Here is a 20,483-nt window from a genome sequence, read left to right on the forward strand (position 1 = left end):
CTTGGAGCGCTCAGTGTTCTTTTTAACAGACTCGACAAGTACACCAGCTTAACAGTTTGATTACAGCCCACGCTGAGCAAAACACCTCACTACAGAATTCGAGAAATCATTTGCACAGCTTGAGATAACATGTGCGGCACAATGACCAACAAAATCGACCCGAGAGAGAGATAACAGTACAGGAGAGTCTAACAGGAGCGCAACAGATTCATAACATTTTGTGAGCTGTGTGTTTAACAGTCGCTTGCTGCAATGGCCAACTGTAAACAATTTGTTCGTTTATTTTTTCATTCCTTCAGCGTATCTGTATCTTGTCGCTTGTAGCCCGCTCGTACGGTCTTCGGTGTTCGGTCAGTGCGCGTTTTTTAGGCTCTGTTTATTTCATTTGCTCAACACTCAACTTCGACATACACATACAGTTACAGCGATACATACACGGTAGTGATTTGGCGGGCTTGTGTGCGTGCGAATGGGGGCCTACAACAAAACATAAAAAAGAATTGAAGTGCGATACAAAAGCGCAAAAAACACAGTGTAAATAAAATTTTAAAGCAACTAAAGCCAAATGAAAACAAATTTAAACAAATGCAATTTTAGTATTAACAAACGCTTTTAGGAGAAACAGCAGAAAAGCGCTTGGGAAATTCTACACAAAACGTAGCTGGAAAAAGATTTCATTGTAAAAAATTGTGTTTCGTTGCTTGCTTGCGTGCGTGTGTATGTGTGCGTGTGTGTGTGTTTTTTTGTGAGAGCGAGAAGCACAACACAAAAAGGAAAGCAGAAGCAGCAGAAATACAAAAAATGTGCGCCAGGCAAATGAACCAACAGCAGCAGCAGATGATGTAAACTTTTTTTGTTGTAAGCAAAGTTGTAAAGTTCGTGAAAAAGTTATCGACAAGCAAAAAAACCCAAAAAAAAAAAAAAAAAACTAGAAACGCTTTATTGAGAGTGAGCGAGTGAGTGCATTTGCAAAGAGCTTTTCAAGATGCCGGAAACGGAGTACGAGTGCTGCAGCAAAGAGTGGCTCCAATCAGAGCTGAGAGCCAACTGCGACGCTGCCAAGAAGCTGATCATACTCGACTGCCGCGGCTCTCAGGAGTACAGCGAGTCGCACATACGGAGCGCCGTTAACTTTAGCATACCCAGCATAATGCTGCGCCGACTCGCCGCTGGCAAGATCGATTTGCCCTCCACAATTAAATCGCAAGAGCTTAAGGAGCGCATCCAAACGGGCTACAAGCTGAGCCTCTTTATACTCTACAACGATGTGGGCGTGCCTCAGCAGCAACAGCAGCAGCAGCAGCAGCATCCCCCTCAGGATGTGGCCGGAGCTTTTGCCATGTTCGGCAATGGAAACGATGCCACGATCAATGTGCTCCATCGCCGGCTCAAGCAGGACGGTTGTCGCGTGGTCTCGCTGCAGGGTAAGTTCCATAAATCAATCAAAACGAACAGAGAGAGAGAGAGAGAGAGAAAACAAATCGCACTGCTAAATTCCTGAGCCTAGGCAAAAGTATTTCAGAAATTTACGCATACTAATACATACGTAAATAAATACACAAATATTTCGCTCATTTGTTTTATTTTCGTTGTTGTTCGTTGCTCTGCGGCATTTTTAGCACGAAAAATAAGCGCACAATCAAAACAAAGGCTAAAAAAAAAACAATAATAAATAAATAAATATAAAACAAATCATAATAATGCATAAACCATGCCATAAATAAACATTTGCTCGGCATTATGTATTATTATAAATGTTATTCTTAGTCGTCGGTACAGAAATAACGGGGAAGAATGTTGCAATCAGAGTCCACCTGACTGTGATATACCCTGTTCGCAGGCGATAAACCAGCTGAAGGCAAGTCAATATGCAGTTCTTGACTCCAAAACTGTGTTTCTTAGGCAATGGCACTCAAACTGTGAGCTTTAAGCTATAACAGATATTTTTATAGATCTATGGGATATATCTTCAAAAGTAAAATCTAAAAGTATGCACCATAATCTAACGGTTTTTCATTTGTAAACAGATTATTCCAATGAAAAAGGAAAATACCAAAGTCTTAAATATTGTATGTGAGGAGGAACTTGTCTATAAGGTGTGTTCCACGCTGATAAGCGTAGCGCCGGGTTCTATAAATAAATTAAAGGCATAGACCGACAGACAGTCCGATTAGTGTCTATATACATATATACATATATATATAGTTTAGAATGATCTTCCAAATGGCACGTTAGAAATATTTTTGTGGCGCCTACAAAACGATTTGATGCTTTGAACTTGTTTGGGTGGCTGAGCTCTACGGATGATACTTTGAATGATTTGAGTAGATTATCACGAGCTGATTATATTTGTATTATTAAAATGCTAGGCGAAAGGTTAGTGGTTTGAGAAAATGTCTCAGCTCAGGGTTCAGTTTGTAAACTTATTTCTATTCAGCAATGCAAAAGGAATAGAATTCCATTTGAGAGTGTTTCAAACATTCTGAACTAAAGATTATTTAGGGAAATGTGTAATAACTAAAGGCAGAAATTTCAAATCTTAGTTGAGATATCGCGTTATGCTTTAAGATCTTAAAGACAACTGGAAAACATTTGCTGAATACTTGAATACTTCTTTAAGTAATAATATTTAAGTCTCTTGCTATCTGAATTTAAAAATTCACGACTTTAGAGGAACCTCTACATGTGTTTGTATTTATTGTATGCCTATATAACATAAATATATATATTTGGATGAATATATTATTATCTGACTAGTTCGGCTGCTGTCTGTCGTATGTCGTCTGCCGTCTGTCGCCTGACTCTGGCTTCATATTTATTTTTATCACTTCAATTTCCGTTCGCTTACAAGCGCCGAAATGTGTGTGTGTTTGGCTCCCCTTCCGTTGCCAGCTGTCTGTACCCTGCCGCCACCCCCCCTAGACCAGCCCCGGCTGTTGTCAAAAAGCTTGCCGTAGCTGACGTACGCACGTTCCATTCAGAGTGTGCTAATATCGCAAATTGACAATAGGGCGTCAATAAATGGACCGGCTCTTGGTCGCCCTCATAGAAACTCCCGACTCCCGACAGCCGACTGGCAAAAATGTTGCTCTTTGTTTATTCGTTTCATTTTGAAAATAGAACTTGGTACACTTGGGCAGAAATTAGCATAACATAAGGTCATCCAAGAGAAGCCGTGACGTCAGGCCCTGTTGCTGCTGAAGCCGAAGTTTCTGTGCCTACCTGCGCAGCGCACAGGTAATTTTCACAGCGTACAGACAAACAGATCTATATTTTACGACTGGAAATTCCTCGGGGCTTAGCAGAAAAACCCTCATATGACATTTTGTCAGGCGGCCAGCGGTGAAAATTCTGGCACCTTTGTCCATAAAAAGGATTCTTCAAGTGTGTCGCCCATTGTCGGGCTCTGCTAATGATCCCAGCTAGATAGTAAATGGTAAATGAATTTCAGCCTCTTGTCTTTGAATGGTCCTCTGCGATGCGAACAGCAGGCAACTAATTCCATTTGTGCTGCCATTTTCATGCATTCATTCTTATGAATTGCCTTAGTTTTAATTTTATTTTATGCCCCAGCATGTATCAGCTTTTGTTTTTCTCCGATAAGCGATTTGTATTGTAAACCATTCTTCCCGTTCACCGTTCACCGTTTCCATACTCATCCCCAATACCGTTCCCGGTTCCACTTGGCCCAGTTGAAAGTGGCCTTATCTTATCGTACCAGGGGGCTGGGTCCTAACCGCAGTTGAATCCCCTTCTGTTCGGTGAATGCAAATGCCACCAAATGCCATTTATTTCTGTGTCTGTATATCGATATATACATATGCATATATATAAGTAGAGTTGGGCCTTGATTAAAATATCAGTTGGATATATGTGTATATATGTTGATTGTGATAATGAATCGAAGGAACTGAAGCGTGCAATTGTGATTAGCTGAAAAATCAACGTATACTATGCAATATCATTTATAGGATTGTCAGCGGATGGACCTTAAATAGGAAAATTTGTTCTAATTTCCCAACGACAATTGTATGCTCTTTACACAACTCATAAGCCTTTGTCTATAGAATAACATCCGGCAGCAAAGCAACAACAAGAAATTTGCGACTATGAGTTGTGGCCAAGTTGGTAAACCGTTAACCGCCCTGTTTACCATGCGGCAACAAACCGATTCAATAGATAGTTTCCCTTGCAGCTCATGCCGCTAATTAACCTTGAAATTCAATTAAAACGGGCAATTATGCGGCTCTGTAGTGTCTCTTACTCTCTCTCGCTCTCGCCCTTTCGCCGTGTAGTCAGGGCAGGGCGCAGGCATTGACAGGATTGTGTGGGAGCCAACTTCATTATGACAGCCGGATGCACTGAGCATAGATGCTGCTGATGCGAAATTCATTTTAATTAAATGCCACTTTGTATGCATTTCTCAGAATTAAAACAATTAAGATGGGGGCCAAGTGTCACAGTTATGCGAAAGAGAGCCAATGCTTGCTTGTGTGCATGTGTGGAAGTGAGTGAGAGAGAGAGACAGAGAGAGAGAGGCAGCAATTGCACACAGCCAGCACTTGTCAAGTTTCGTAAACTAAGCGCTTCCGTTGCATGAAATTTAATTCAATTATATTTAGCAAAGTTTCAAACCCAACAATCAGCAGCATTTACGCTCCTTGACTCTTGTGCGCTCTCTCACTTGCGCTTGTTCTCTCTCTCTCTCTCCTGTTCTCCCTATGTTAGCCCTAACACACGTAAAGTCAACGAACGATGCGTTGCGGTCGTCTTCGCAGCCGCCGACGCTGACGCAGCCGCCGCCGCCGCTTTTATTGGGGAGTTGGAAGTTGAGTTAAAATTATAGACAGCAGCGCGGCGTCGGAGAACTTGTCTGACTCTTCTTCTTTCATTTTTATAGCCAGGCGGATACAAAGCTGCTCCACTGTTCAGAGTCTGCCTAGTCTGCTCGACCGTCTGTCCGTTTGTCTGCCTGCGACGACTTCTCTCTGCAGCGTCGACCCTTTTATAGAAATTGAACTCGGCTGCTGCGCATGCGCAGCGACGTCGCGTCGTCGCCATAAAAACAACTCTGTGGTATGCATTTCCACGCGTCGTCGTCGCCGCCGCATTCGCATTTTCCCCAACAAGCTCTCCAATACATTCATACATACTACATATATATGTATATATGTAGGTATGTATATACATATGTATGTGTACATACCACGCATACACATACTGATATGTATTTCTCTGCTTGCGGCTCATTGGAGAGTTGTTTGCCTCATTTGTGAACAAGTTGCTTTAATTTTGTTTTTGGGCCTAAGCAATTTTCACAAGTTTTCTACTAGTGGCGCGTTTTCTTGCTTTCCACACACAACACGTGGCATTCGACAGCCCAGCAATACATACATCCTCCCGCACACACACACACACACACATACATACACTCTCTCCCGCAATCGTATTCGTATTTGTATTTCCAAGGCCGTCGCTTGCCTCATTACAATTTGATGATAGTTCATCAGAAGAAGCTGCACACGTCTCCGTCTCCCTTTGCCCATCCCCGTCGTCGTCCTCGCCCTCCCTCAAGCTGCCACAACAGCTTTCAACTGGTCTGCCTTCACCGAAAAACGCAAACTGCCAGCAAAGCAGATGCCTTTGGCGTTGCCTCATGTTGCTGCTGGGGCTTTGGGGCTGCGAACTTGCAGCAGGCATCTTAATACGTATCCACACAAACATGTATACATATACATACATTTGTACATACATGTATATTCAAAACCTAAAAGTCGTTGGTAAAAATTTCAATTTGTTGCACTCTGTACTGAAAGAGATAGAACCAACTGTCAATTGGTGTTTCATCAAAAAGTCTCCAATGTAAAAAAATAAATAACAGTTATGCGATATCTGAGTAAAACTTACACATCTTAAGTCGCATTAAATATGCACAGGAAAAAAGTTATTATTGATTTTTATTGCCTCATTCTTCACTTCCACAAAGCATAATATTGAAATATAGGTGACAATAAAGTTGCCAAAAATAAAGAAGAAAAAGAAAAGCTCTTGATTTTGGAGCTAATCACACTGTGCGACGCATTTTTTTGTCGGTTTGTATTGACACTAAAACACAACAATAACAGCAACAGCCACAAAATAACTGCCCACATGCAAAATGGACGTGAACGTGTCCAGATGCAGACAGACAGACGGACCGACAGACAGCATCTCTACGTTGGCGTCTTATTAAGCAATCACACACACACACACATGCACATACACAAACGCGCACACATGAAGGCATGCCCGGCAAGCACTCGAAAAAGCATTTGACAACGTTTTGGAGACACGTTGGACAGCTGGAAGCGAACAGTTGGTTGGGTTTGTTGGTCTGTTGGTCGAATTGGACTCGGCCTACGGCCTGCTCGAAGGCAAGAGACAAACATTTTTCTTGTTGTTGTCGCCGGATTTGGGTCAAAGTTTGTGTGGGTTTTAATTAAGCAGCCGCCTAACGGCGAGACCCACATTGACTCTCTGTCTCGAGCCACCTGCGATGGCGGAGGCTGAGATCAACACACACACACACACGCACATACACATACACGGCGCAAATATTTGCAAAAATTGATGATCGACAACAACAAGAACAACGACAAAGATGATAAAGACGACAAGCGACTTCCGGTCAAAGCGTTGCGAGGGCGTTTCGTGGGTCTTTTGTGCTGCATACCTCGGCGTTCCTCACATGAATTCAGCGGAAGTTTCCAGGGCGTGTGTTGCACAAAACATAAACCCAAAAGCGCACAGACTGGAAAGAGTCAAAGAGTCGAAGAATCAGTGGCGCGATTGCGAAATACAAACGATGACGACAACGGCGTCGACGCCGACGCAACCGTCTTATACCCCACTCCCTTTACCAAAACTCCTGCTTGCCTTGGCGGGGGAGCTGGACGCGTAAATTGTTGTATTCTTGGAATTAGCAAACAACAAAAACATCAAACAGCGACAAGGCAGAAAAAAAAGAAAAGAAGACAACGATTGAATTTTTTGCTTTGATTCCGTGGGGCGTAAAAGGAACAAGAAATATGCACATAACACATGCATACATACATACATAAGTAAAGGCGGCATCGAAATGAAATGGAGCTAAAAGCTGCTGTCGACGTCGTCGTCGACGTCCGCATTGCGCGCCTGCATGCATAAATCTACAGTAATAGCAACAACAACAACACGAACGCATTTCATCAAAGTGCAAATTAGCAGCGTATTCCAAACGAGACAGCAGCGGCAGCAGCTACCAGAAGAAGCAGACAAACGGACAACAAGCGAGAAGAACGGACAAGGAGAGACAAGCAGACAGACAGACAGACAGACAGACAGAGTGAACGCAAGAGAGGAGCAGCACCCGACAATAATTCTGTTTGTCAGTTTTCTATGCATGTGTGCATGTGTGTGTGACTGGGAGGTTCATGTCTTCGCTTTAGGCGAGCAGTGAATGCAGTTTTGTGCTATTGTTGTTATGCGCTACATAAAATGAATGAAGTAATAGGCGAGCTCTGTGTACTGGGTGAGAATGTAACGGGAAGTGGAGTCAAGTGGGAAAGAGCTCGAACCACGAAATTGCCTCCACTTTAATGCAGTGCGGATTAAAGCTGACTAACCTGAAAAAAATACCAAAGAAAATAAACAAGGTCTTCAGCCAATAGGCATCATTTATTGCTAACAATCTGCCCAAATTTAATAATTTCAATAATTGGAAATTCAATAACGCAATTGATATTTTTTTTGCGTTTTTGAAGTTTAATATTTTACCGTTCCATTCTCTCGTCCAGGTGCTCCAATTTTACTCATAAATTCTGCTCGACGTACTTTGTACCTTTGAGCTTTTGCAGGACCTTTGCTGCACATTTGTTTTCCCGTTTTTCATGTTTTTCATCTTTCTCGCATGCAATATTTATAAATGCCAGCCCTGCCCTGCCTTGCCCCGCCCCCTTCTCACCTGTATTTTATGCCATTTCATTTCGATATGGAATTCTGAGCACGTTGCCCATTGGCGGCGCATTCTGATTAACTGATAGGGAGCTTTTGTTGTTGTTGTTGTTGTTGTTGGCTGGCCTTTTGTTATGTATTGACCATCGTCCTGCTTTAGCTGTAAACAACACAACTTTGTTACCCAGCACTTAGTGTAATAAGACGGTATATGAAGTTTTCTGTCACTCATTAAAATCTTACTTTTTTTTTAAATATAACTGAATATAATATTTACATCAAGTTTTGAAAACTTCATACTAGTTACATGTATTAAAGTTTCAGTATAGTTTGGGCACACAGGATATTCTTTAGTCGAGCAATATCGTATTTGTTTTGTATATAGGATATCTCATAGTCGATCAGCAACCACTTGTTACGTATTTTCTTCTTGCGCGTGGCGCTCTCTCCAACGGAAGTGTCCAACTGCGTCCAGTGCAAACAGAAAATCAATAAATTTTAAACCAAATGCAACTCCAACTCTATCACTCTGTCTCTTTCTAACGTGCGCGCTGCACTTGTTGCATGCCCCGGGCGGAGAGTAAATTCATCTGCAATTACTGTCCCAACAGAGGCAGCAACAGGAAGCTGCACATTAAACTTGACCCCATTTGCGAAACTTCCAGACCAAACGGGAGGAAATTCCCCAACTCCCCTGCTACAGCCGAAAATACTCTCAAAAGTTTGCAGATACAGATTTACTGCTGTTGATAGACAGTTACAGCTGTAGATACAATTACAGTTTCAGTTACAGTTACAGATATAAAGATACTGTAATTTCTCTCACAGATGTGAGCGCAGTTCCAATTATACGTTATTTCTCTGCTCTTCTCTCCACGTTTTGTTGTAATTTTGGGAGCCACTGTAAAATAGGTAGTGTGTGTGAGGTTGTGTGTGTGAGGGTGTGTGTGTGAGGGTGTGTGTGTGTGTGGGTGTGTGCTTTTGGGTATTTTGGGGTTAGAGTCCACAAACAACGTTGCCAAATTTCATGTATTGCGTAGCCTAGCCAAATTATACATAATTAATTATTAATGTGCGGCAGCTTCTAGAAGGCAAACAAATAACGGATCTCTCTGGATACTTGGATAATACCTTGAAAGCTGCGCGCGGCTTCTTGTTATTTATAGCTTGCCCAGAGAACGGGCAGGACTTACGGTTAGTCTGAGAGCCTCTGCTTATTTACATTTTGATTGAATGGCTTACGCAGTTTGATATTTTGCCAAGACAGCGAGTCGCAGCGACAAATTTCATTAGAAAAAGGTATTTTTAATGGATTGTTTTTTGGTTAACTTACCTTAACTTACCTTTTCTAATGTAATTGATTATTTTGTATGCCTTCAAGGTACAATACACAGGAAGTGACCTTTTCTTTGGCTTGCTTTATTGTTTTTATTTAAAGCTGCGTTACAATTCGCAACAAGTTTAAACTTGAAATCAGTAAAAGAGTTTTGCTACTACGTATACGTAATATAAGATTGCAATTAAATGGATTTACGTATACGTAATATAAGGTTGCAAGTAAATGGAACTTTTTGCAGCCCTACGATAACTCCTATTCTTCTTCTCAAGAAGTAAACTCAGCATGCAATCGCTGCTTGCGTCGCCTTTCTCGCCGCTTCTCACACTCACTCACTTAGCTGTCGATTAGCATGTGCAACAATGTAGAACGACCGCCTGGCTACTTAGTTAACTCGACTGACTAAATCGTGCTGCTGAGCTGCCCACTTGTCGCTTGTGGCTGTTAATGCGGAAGCCGTCGATGCAGCAACAAAATAGCTAAAAATTATGTCGCCCATCCGCTTAGTGTGTTATACGCCTCTTCCCCATTCCCCCGCGCAGCATTTCAGTTGAATTCCCGCTCGTCTTGCTGTGCAAATTGCATCAAATTGACTAAAAATGTGGCAACGAATTCAATTCAATGCATGAATGGAATGGAAATGGAATGAAAACAGAATAGAAACGGAATGAAAGAATCAACCGAGTCATGCCTTTTAGCACATGTTGCCAAAAGGAAAGAAAGGGTATGCTGAGCTTATCCATATTAAGTATCTATCTGTTCTCCTGTTAGCGGTGTCTGTTTAAGACACATTATTTCTGCAAATTCAAATAGTTGTTAATACTATTTTTATTTTATTAAAGAATATGACAATATTTTTTTTGCCACGAACATTTATTGACCCGCAATCGACATCCCCTTTTTCGCATGTTTAAAGCTTTCCTCCGCACAGAGTATCTCGCAGTCGCGTTAGTTAAGTTCTTGCTTTATCTATTAAAGCTATGCATTTATTTTGTAACTCTGTGCGCGCATGTGTGTGTGTGTGTGTGTGTGTGCAAGTCTTGTTTTCAATGCGAAATTGCTGTTTAACAAATAGTTGCGTGCTAAGCGGCTGTCTCTATGTATATATTCAGCTCTCTTTTCCTCTTGCACTCGTTCTCTGTCTTTCTATTTCCGTTTCATTCTTTCTTTCTTTCAACATTGCGCATAGTTTTTCTACTTTCGTGGCGCATTCATTCATAAAAGCATTTGGCATTTTGGGCGCCCAAGCTTGAAGGCAAGCGGCTTATGTAAAAGCAAACTCTTTCTTTCATTTTTGCAATTTATTTCGCGCGCATCTGTGTGTGGGTGAGTGCTTGTATGTGTGTGTGTGTGTGTGTATAACAGGTGTACACGCCCCAAAGTCCAATAACTGCAGCAGCAGCAGCATAAATAGCTGTGAGCCGGTTCTTGTCTATGCTAAAATTTTACTCAACTCAGAGCTCAACTCTCCGCTCTCAGCGCTTGTTGTCCCTTCGCCCCCTCTCTTCTCAACTTTCCATACAAAATATTTAATGCGCGTGGGCGTTGGTTTACTTAGAATTTTGGTTGTTTTGTTTTGTTTGTTGTTGTCGTTGTTGTTGCATTCATTTTGAGCTACGTTCAGTTTTGGTTTTATGGCCGTAGGTGGTTTTGGCGGCTGTGGTTGTTCTCTTTGTTGTTGCTCTGCCGTCCGCGTGGGCGACGCTCTTGTCGGCAGCTTCTGCTGCTGCTGCCGCCGCAAGCTGCTGTTGTAACTGCGTTGTCGACGTCAAGTGCTCAGCCGTTGCACAGTGGGGCAAGTCCATCACAAAAATATATCATAATAAATGAATACTGCAGGAATGAATAATAAATGTATATTAAGATGCATTAAAATTCCAGATAAAACCGCACAAAAGTAAAAATATATAGAAGCCAATGACTAACAGGCACATTTTGAAAAGTAGAAACCGCAAAACCGAAATAGGTGCTAGTAAATTAAAATTCCCAATTTAATTTAACCTATTTGCATTTTAGCGTTCTTCAATGTTATAAATTATGCATGCAACATTTAGTTTTGTTATTTGTTATGATTTAGATGCACATACTTCTGGTATAATAACAGGCACGCACTATGAATTCCGCTAATAAAATTTCAAATAACATTCCAAATGGGTTTTTTTCGGGCTATTTTCTGTTTAGCTGCGGATTTCATGTGCTTGTCCTGAGGATTTGTGTGGCCTGTTTGCCATTCAAATAAAACAAGGAGGGGACTTTAATATTACGCATACGCCATGTGTGTGGTCATGTTATTTTCTATTTCCCGCTTCCGTCTATGCGCTCACACATCATCAGCACTCCCCCTCCCCTCCCCCCGCCCCTGCCATGCCCCGTCCACCACCATTTTAGAAATGCAGTCATGTGTTGCACAATGGCTGCGACGCGTACTATAAATACATATGCGTATACATACATATATGCAGCAGTATATAACTGGGTATATGGCACGTCTGGCTCCCAGCTCCATGAATGAAAAGACAACGACGACGACGGCGACGAGAACATCGCCTGCAGTTCAATGCTATTTGTCAATGAGTCAGAGTCAGACGGAATGGCAGGCATTATATATATGTACTTAAAATAAAAAACAACCCTCACAGATGCACATGTATTTGTAGTATTTGTGTTCGCGTTACGAAAGCAATACAAAAAAGACAGAAAACAAAATGAATCAAAATATAAAAAGTAACAAGAAAACATAAAAAAAAAAAAACGTCCAACCCGACATGGCCCCATTTTGTTTACATTTCCACAGACGCCCCAAATTTTCCAGTTTTGCCTTCGCTTATTTTTGGAGCAACATTTTTTAGCTTCCCGCATAAACAAAGTGCAAGAGGAAAACGTTGGGGAGGCAATAACCAAAAAAAGAAGAAGAAGAAGAGAACAAACAATATGCTGGACGGGGGAAAATGAAAGCGAGTGCCAGCCAGCTAAAAAGCAAAAATATTAATGACTACCACTTCCGCTTTTGATGAGAAATTATTTAATGCATTGCCCAAGATTCTTACTGGGTTGAGTTTGCTTTTTGACTCAAAAGTTGTTTAGTTTTTAGCTCTTTGGGAGGTTTTTTTTTCTTTTCATTTGGCCGCATGTAAAAATAATGTCATAAGAAATTGCCATTAAGCAAAGAGCCCCAAAAGCGTCTTTTCGCCCACTGCCAGTTGACATTTTAAAGACTCGTGCAAAAAGGCAAGTTGATTGATTTCAAAATGATTGATTGACCACGCGCCACAGCCCAAGCCCACATGGCAATGGAAAATGTCAGGCTTCTGGCTTCTGCAGCTCCTTGAGCCTCAGCTGCTTCCTGCTTGGGCGGTTTCTAAGTTTCCAAATGTCAAAAGTAAACGCTGGTCTGTAAGGTTTTTTATACCAATTAGAACTTTGAATTGATCTGTGAAAAGTGTGTAGAAAAGTTGTTCTTAAACTTCAAAAACTTAAAAATTTATCTCCTTTGCATTCTAACTATGTTGCTCTTGCTCCCTCTCATGCCTTTCTATGCAATTCTCATAAGCTCAGGGGTTTCGTACAACGATTTGGCTCCCTCCCACTTGTTCTCCTTTGCTCTGTAATCTCTCTCTCTCTTTCTTTCTGTTTCCTGTTAAACGCATTTCACTTCCTCACAATAAAATTCCACAAGCGCAGCTATGTTGCCTTATTTGACTACATGTAGAAATGCGATTTTATATCTCCTTGCATTCTAACTCGCTCTCTTCCTCAATTGCCTTTCTATGCGATTTTCATGACATCGTATACCCAAGGCTTCGACATTTTCGATCGTTTACTGTAACCGAAAACAACTGTTGCGAATAACTCAAAGGCCGTCATCTCTTATCGCACTCTGCAATTGTCTCTACAGCCAACCATTCATATCATTTGTCTAAATTCATAATATATGTATGTCTTCCTGTCTGTCTGTCTGTCTGTCTGTCTGTCTGTATCTGTGGTTATCAAATCTACCACACCTGTGCCATTATTGCCTTAAAGTATTGCTACAAATGTGTGCGTGTGTGTGTGTTGTGCACACACCATATTTGCACTCACACAGTTGTGCTGTCGGGTTCTCTGTATTGTTTCATTGATGAGTTCACACAATAATAACAATGACAAGAATCGCGTACAGTGGAAACGACCTTCAAAACGTGAAAAATGTAAACTTAAAAAAAAAATACTAAAACACAGAGACAAATAACAAAAATAAAACGAAAACAATAAAAACAAAACAAAAACAGCAACAAATGACACTAACAATTTGTGAGCTGAGCGAGAAGCGCAAACTACTTCAAATACATACATATCGCCTATTTATTGTCATTCCTATTGTGGTCTTTAAAACCGGATTTGAACTAAAGCTTTTCCCTCGCCCCGCAACTGGCCGCGGTCAGCCAAGCTTACAACTCCCTCTATGAGACACCTGGTTCTTCACACACACACGCACACACACACACACACACGCACACACACACTCGCAACACCCACCCATGGCGAGTGAGTTTGGGCTTTGGAATATTTGCAGCCACCGCCCACGGGATGTGCTTGTCATGCTAAGCGCAATATTTGGATTATTTATTTATTAAGGCAATAACAACAAAGCCGAAATAACATTATAAATAATACATGCAAGTTTTTACAACTGGCGCAAAAAGTCGTCGCATTTGTTCGTTTCCATACCCTGTATGCAACAAATGTGTACAACGGGGTATGCATGCCTGAATTCTGATATACTCTGTTAACTTATGATTTATTTAAATGAATTTATGCGAAGCATTTCACACCTGATGACAGGGTATCTCTGCGTGCTGCAGCCTCTTCTGGGTTATTTCTGTTTCTGTGGGGCAACTTTTCCATTCATTGTTTTCGCCACGATTGCCATTGTCGCTTATTTGTTTGTTTGTTTGTTTGTTTATAATTTTATCGCTTCTATTTTATTTAATTTTATTTAATATTGTCTTTTTGCCTGGTGCGCGGCTTATCTATCGCGTCTATTTGCTTGTTTGCTTGACCGTCCGTCGTGCGATGTGAGCGTGAGTTATAAAATAAATACATAATTTAACAAAGCGAGCAAAAACATTTTTACCATTTTCCTACTGACTACGCAATGCCCTGTAAACTGTTGCCGAAGCTGCTGAGAATATTAAAAAAGAGGCAAAAACAATTAACTCCAAATTACTTTTTACTATTTACCAAAGCCAAACCATTTTCGTATTGACTACGCAATGCCCTGTAAACAGTTGTTGAAGTAGAGAATATTAAAAAAAAGATAGATAACAATAAAGGCTATAAACTGGTTCTATCCAAGCGGTTCGGTTCCGGAATTTCAATTTATTTTTACTTTACTTACTGAAACAAAACCTTAACCAACCAAGTTATCCAGAAAGAACAAATAGAATTATAACCTAACCGAATGATATTTGCTTTTAAAAGTGGCTTGGTTCCAGACGCAGCTCCAAAGTTTAAAAATCTTGGGATTAGATCAGTTGGTTTATCTAATCATATCTGAGTATAGATCATATTTGGCCTGCAACTAAATTGAATATTTTTCATAAAAAAATTGAAAATGTTTGACAAACCAATAACTAGAAATCTTTATTCATGATTGTCCAAAATGAATCTTAAGACAGGGAATTGGATTAAAGCGATTCATCCTGATTAGAATATATTAATTTTTGATATATTTTCAAAATTGTTCGCATTATTATTGAGAGTCAATTTTAACAACTTTCCGATAGATTTTTTTTTTAATTTCTTTCGGAAAAGCTTGTTATTGTTGAGTAGATCCCAGGCAAACACTTGTGCGCAGGGTATAAAAACGTGAGTTAAGTAACTTTTAGCTCACTTTGCCGCTGCTTTAACTTGAGATACAGAAACACACACCGACACACACACAGATACACACACGCCCACGTAATCATTGGAGCTGTGTATTCATTCCATTCACATTTACCTAGTTATTACTCCCCAATGCCACCAATCCCCTGGCCGTCAGAGCGGAAATGACGTAGGCGAGCGTCTGTCGCGCAAACACAGTTAGACAAGCGGTCGACTGGGTTTCCAGCTTGGCTGTGGATGGGGCCAGGCAGCTTACACATATGTACAATTTGGGAGCTAGGCTAATTAATTTGCCGCACAATTGGCTCTGCGGTTGGGTTTCGCCCTCATCCCATGCGGATGACGCACTGCACTTAAAGTGTGCCCTTTAGTGGAACGCCAATCCGTTGAACCGTGCCACCGGACACGTACGTCCGTCCGTCCGTCCGTTTCGACTCTCATGGAGCAAAACAGGAAGCGCAACACGCGCAAAATTATGGCAAACAACAAAACAACAACAAAGTGAAGAAACAATTGAATATCAAATAAATTTCTATTTATAAAATTTCTATTGTCAGCACATATTTTATGTGGAGTGGTCGCAACATGTGTGCAGAAAGCACTCAACACGGCTAAACTGAAATATGGCAACGACATGCAAAGTGGCCAAGCAAACAGCTGAATGCCCTTCCTAGACTCCACATTCTTAAAACATTTCGATCACGTTTTAACCTATAGAAAACATTTTTGAGTTCAAGCAGGGACTTGGGAACTTTACATTCATGTATGTCAACCTCTTTTAATTTTGACTTTTGACATAAATATTTTGGATTTTTAAGAGAATTTGAGCCCTAAACTTCATGCTCAGAGAGATAGCTTTTTATATTCCACAATTATATTCCTACCTACAATCCATATATTGAAAGTTTCTGAACGCTATTCAAACTTCCAAAATATATTCGATTAATTCCTTTAGAGGAGACTTCAATTTCATGTTCATAGAAGCATGGCCAGATGCAGCACGTATTGCTTCTTGCGTGTCAGTCGGTTTTATTGCATTTGAAGATAGTCTGCAAATGGCATTATAGGAGGTTGAAACCGGAAAGAAACGCAAACTAGGGACTCGTAACACTATTTTGTATACCCTTGTAGAGATAGATATAGATATAGATATAGATATAGATATAGATATAGATATAGATATATATATAGATATAGATATAGATATAGATATAGATATAGATATAGATATAGATATAGATATAGATATAGATATAGATATAGATATAGATATAGATATAGATATAGATATAGATATAGATATAGATATAGATATAGATATAGATATAGATATAGATATAGATATAGATATAGATATAGATATAGATATAGATATAGATATAGATATAGATACAGATTCAGATACAATTACAGAAACAGCAATTATAGACAGATGCAGATTCAGAAAGAGATGCAGATATAGATATAGATAGTTTTTAAGCTCTTACTTGGCATTTATGAGTTCCAATGTAAATCGGATGAACTAGTATAGCATATAGCTCTGTAGGAAGAATCAGTCGTTAATAATTTTTTCTATCATATTTATGTTATTATAATTTTCTGTATGATTAACTTTTCTGTTAAGCCGTGAGGAACAATAATTATGAGCTTCATTTTTCACTTTACCTGTCTTAAAATATCTGCAAAATCATATCAAATCGAAGTTCTATATCATATAGCTCCAATAGAAACAAGCGGTTGGAAATGAAGCTATAAAAGCACATTTATGCGATATGTTTACAAGGGTATTTCATCTTCGGCTTGTCGTGGTTTATGCTTTGCTATTTGCAACGGAAATTGCTATGAAATGCAGTTTTGAGTTTTGCCATGGCTCCGACCCGCCTGGAGCCGCTGCTTGCTGTACTTTGGACATATTTGTGCGGGTGCCCCTGTGCCCTTTACGCCCCTCTCCCCCCTTTAGACCCGCATGTTTTGGGCTATTTTTAAAGGCTACTTGATAGCGTATACAACCCGTTGGCCCATTGGCTGATAGCTTTGCGGTTGTTATTTGCTGTGGCTTCTTTGGGTGAGCGGCGCTGCTGGTGCTCAATTTCAAATGCGGAATCGCATTTATAATGCGCCAAGTAGGAAATTGTAAGCTTCCGTTTTGTGTTATGACAATTCGCAGTCATCATATTGTGTGCCCAGCGCAGTTGCTCGCTTGCCGGCCTGCAAACTCGTGCATAAATATAGAAAGAGCATTTCCGTTTTGCCGCGATTTTCCTTTGCGTTGTGTCGCGTCGCGTCTCGTATGGCAGCCACTTCCGTTTCTAATTGGAATAAAAACAACGACGCCGACCAACGAAAGTCGTATTTTATGAATGAGCCACGCAAACTGCAAGAATTTCACGCACGCTTCAGCGCATCGGTAGATGGGGCTAGTATTTGGTGTGGCCAAGGGGCAGGGCTGAGGTACAATAGGTGTTGTCTTACCCATAGACCAAAAGGACACACTTGGCTAAGCATAACGAAATATTTTTCAAGCGTACAAAAGCCAAACAAAACACGACACAAACGTTGCCCATAGTTCAAAAGCATACTTAAGTTGTTCCATTTGTATCTGTATCTTTATTTTGCATATGTATCTAAGGTTTCATATTTATATTTCTCTCTCTTTCACTTTGGTTTCAGATGGTTTCTCCAGTTTTCGCCAAGCATTTCCGGAGTGGTGTGAGGATGATAACCAGGCACACAACAAAGAAATGGAATCTAGTCGCAATGCACAGGCCGATCAGTTGATGGGTCTTAGGTAAGTCACAACTAAAGAATGGGTTAGATATCATTAGCATTTGCATAAAATCTTAATGAGCTTGGACTTATGAGATACGAGCACCAGATAAATCTAATTACACTCATTTAATTACTAAGAACGTTTTCAAATATAATAAACTTCTGTGCATCAAAGTTAAAAGATTGATGATAAAATGAGTAACTAGTAAAATCAGCCAAGTCTTCGATTTAGTCGAAGTTTAATACTACTGTCTCCCTTTCTCTCTATTTTCATCTAACTTTGAATATCGATACATCAATATTAAAGATTAATAAATATAATTATTTACTCGTCATAACCTTATCCTAAACCATTTTTAATGATACAAACAGTATACGATAAATAATGTTTAAAATCGCCTTTCTATGCGATTCTCATCAATTTAAGTAATGCCAGCAAGTGGTACAGAAAAGAACTAGAAAATATACAGTGAGCGGCAGATAAAGATACATTTAAAGAGAGAGGGAGAGTAAATAACTGGGAAACCGATTGATAGGAAGCAGGGCTTAAACAGAGAGAGAGAGAAAGAAACTTAAACTTATATCTATCACATCCGTTCTCTATGTTTAAAATAAAATTTAAGTCTCTTCAAGGACTAATCTGTAATGCCAAATGTCCTTTAAAAAACTTCAATTATTTTATAATAATAAACATACAAATTATTTACAGATCGCTACGCATTTCCACGCCACATTCCGATTCGGCGTGCAGCAGCTCAGCCGAATCCTCGGACTGTGAGAGCACCACACATCATCATCATCATCACCATCATAATTTCAATGAAGCGCCCGTGGAGATAATACCCGGTCTCTTTCTAGGCAATGCCTCCCACAGCTGCGATTCGAATGCTTTGCAAAAGTACAACATTAAGGTAGGTTCCATAAATTTCATCAGGTCCAACATCGAAAATAATTTCTATTTGCGTTTCAGTACGTGTTGAATGTGACACCAGATTTGCCGAATGAGTTTGAGGAATCGGGCATTATCAAGTATCTGCAAATACCCATAACCGATCACTATTCCCAGGATCTGGCCATGCATTTTCCAGCTGCCATACATTTTATAGGTGCGTACATAAATATACATAAATTCTGATTAGCTTATGCTTATAATTCTCATATTGTTTACAGAGGAAGCGCGCTCTGCTAATTCGGCGGTGCTGGTCCACTGCCTGGCGGGCGTCTCACGCTCCGTAACGGTGACGCTCGCCTATTTGATGCACACAAGGGCGCTCAGTCTGAACGATGCCTTCATGCTGGTCCGCGCCCGCAAGCCGGACGTTTCGCCGAATTTCCATTTCATGCAGCAGCTGCAGTCCTTTGAGAGCCAGCTCCGTCTGAGTCCCTGCGATGGCCAGGCCATGGATGAGGGCGGCAGCGTCAATATCATTGGACCAACCGCTGGCTGCTCCTCGGCCACGGCGCTAACTGCCAATCCCAGCCTGGTTGCACGCTGCGGTCGTGGCTCAAAATTCTCATGCAATTGCATTGCCCCCGACTGCAAGTGCATGCAAACGGGCGGCTTTATGGCCGCGCATCTGGCCAAGGCGACCGGCGTCTCACCCGATTCGGGTATTGAGTTCGATCGCTGGACGCCATCGTCGGATACGGGTCTCAAATGAGATCAGTGTGTGGGAAAGAGTTTTGTTCTGCCGCCCAGTCAATGTCAGGATTCAACAACAACAACAACAACATCATCATCATCGGCGGCGGCGGCGGCCAGTTCGCCGCCACCCATGGGCCTGACATGCAACAATGCGGACAACATGTCACCAGCCAGCACCACCAGTTCATCCACGTCGACAACAACCACAGCCGAGGCTGTTTCAGTTGTTGAGCTGGTGCCTGCCAGCGCTGTGGATTCCAACAGTGAGTAGTCGCAGTATCTGGATACGGTCTAGTAGAAGCAAAACTCATTTTCCTACTTTGGTTGTCGAATACACACAGACCTAATAAAGAAAAGAAACACACACACTTATCTATGAAAAATAAAATATAATCTAATTATAATAATAAAATATAATTTCTAGTTAATTTTGTAAGTCTAACAAAAAGAAAGAAAGAAAACAAAACAAAACAAAACAAATACAAAAATGTTGAAAAGCTACAAAAATATAAAGAAAATGAAAATATTTGAAAATTATTCACACAACCACTAAAAAAACATATATAAAATATATTTATATATAATGTATACATACTTATATGAAAAAAAGAAAACCTTATGTACATGTTTGTATTTAACTCGTAAGCCAAGTCAAAACAAGTTGAATATAAAAAAAAAAAATAACTTAATCATAATAAAAAGAAAAACACGAAACGCGTTATTTATAAAGTTTAAACTTAAACAACAACAAAAATCTGTTTTTATGCGCATGGCTTTTTTTTTAATTTTACTAAAACCAACGTTTACAAATTACATAAATGTATAATTGTTATATACACGTAAATAAGAATACAATTTATAAAATATATTCTATAATACAAATACGGGAAGCCAAGT

The 20,483-nt window shown here is 40.3% G+C and overlaps 1 protein-coding gene across 1 annotated transcript; it reads left to right on the top strand.

Annotated features, from left to right (window-relative positions):
• Positions 1-284: 284 nt before the first annotated feature.
• On the top strand, positions 285-20,063 carry Mkp3 (Mitogen-activated protein kinase phosphatase 3). The gene is made up of 5 exons (XM_064689834.1): positions 285-1,424; positions 17,843-17,960; positions 18,651-18,852; positions 18,912-19,047; positions 19,112-20,063. Exons 1-5 carry the CDS (start codon positions 986-988, stop codon positions 19,600-19,602), a joined length of 1,386 nt encoding a protein of 461 aa, XP_064545904.1. The 5' UTR covers positions 285-985; the 3' UTR covers positions 19,603-20,063.
• The last annotated feature ends 420 nt before the right edge of the window (positions 20,064-20,483 follow it).

This window comes from Drosophila montana, unplaced genomic scaffold, assembly GCF_035044405.1.
Source record: "Drosophila montana isolate Dmon_TW-CO22-7 unplaced genomic scaffold, ASM3504440v1 contig_3218_1, whole genome shotgun sequence".
Classification (NCBI taxonomy): domain Eukaryota; kingdom Metazoa; phylum Arthropoda; class Insecta; order Diptera; family Drosophilidae; genus Drosophila; species Drosophila montana.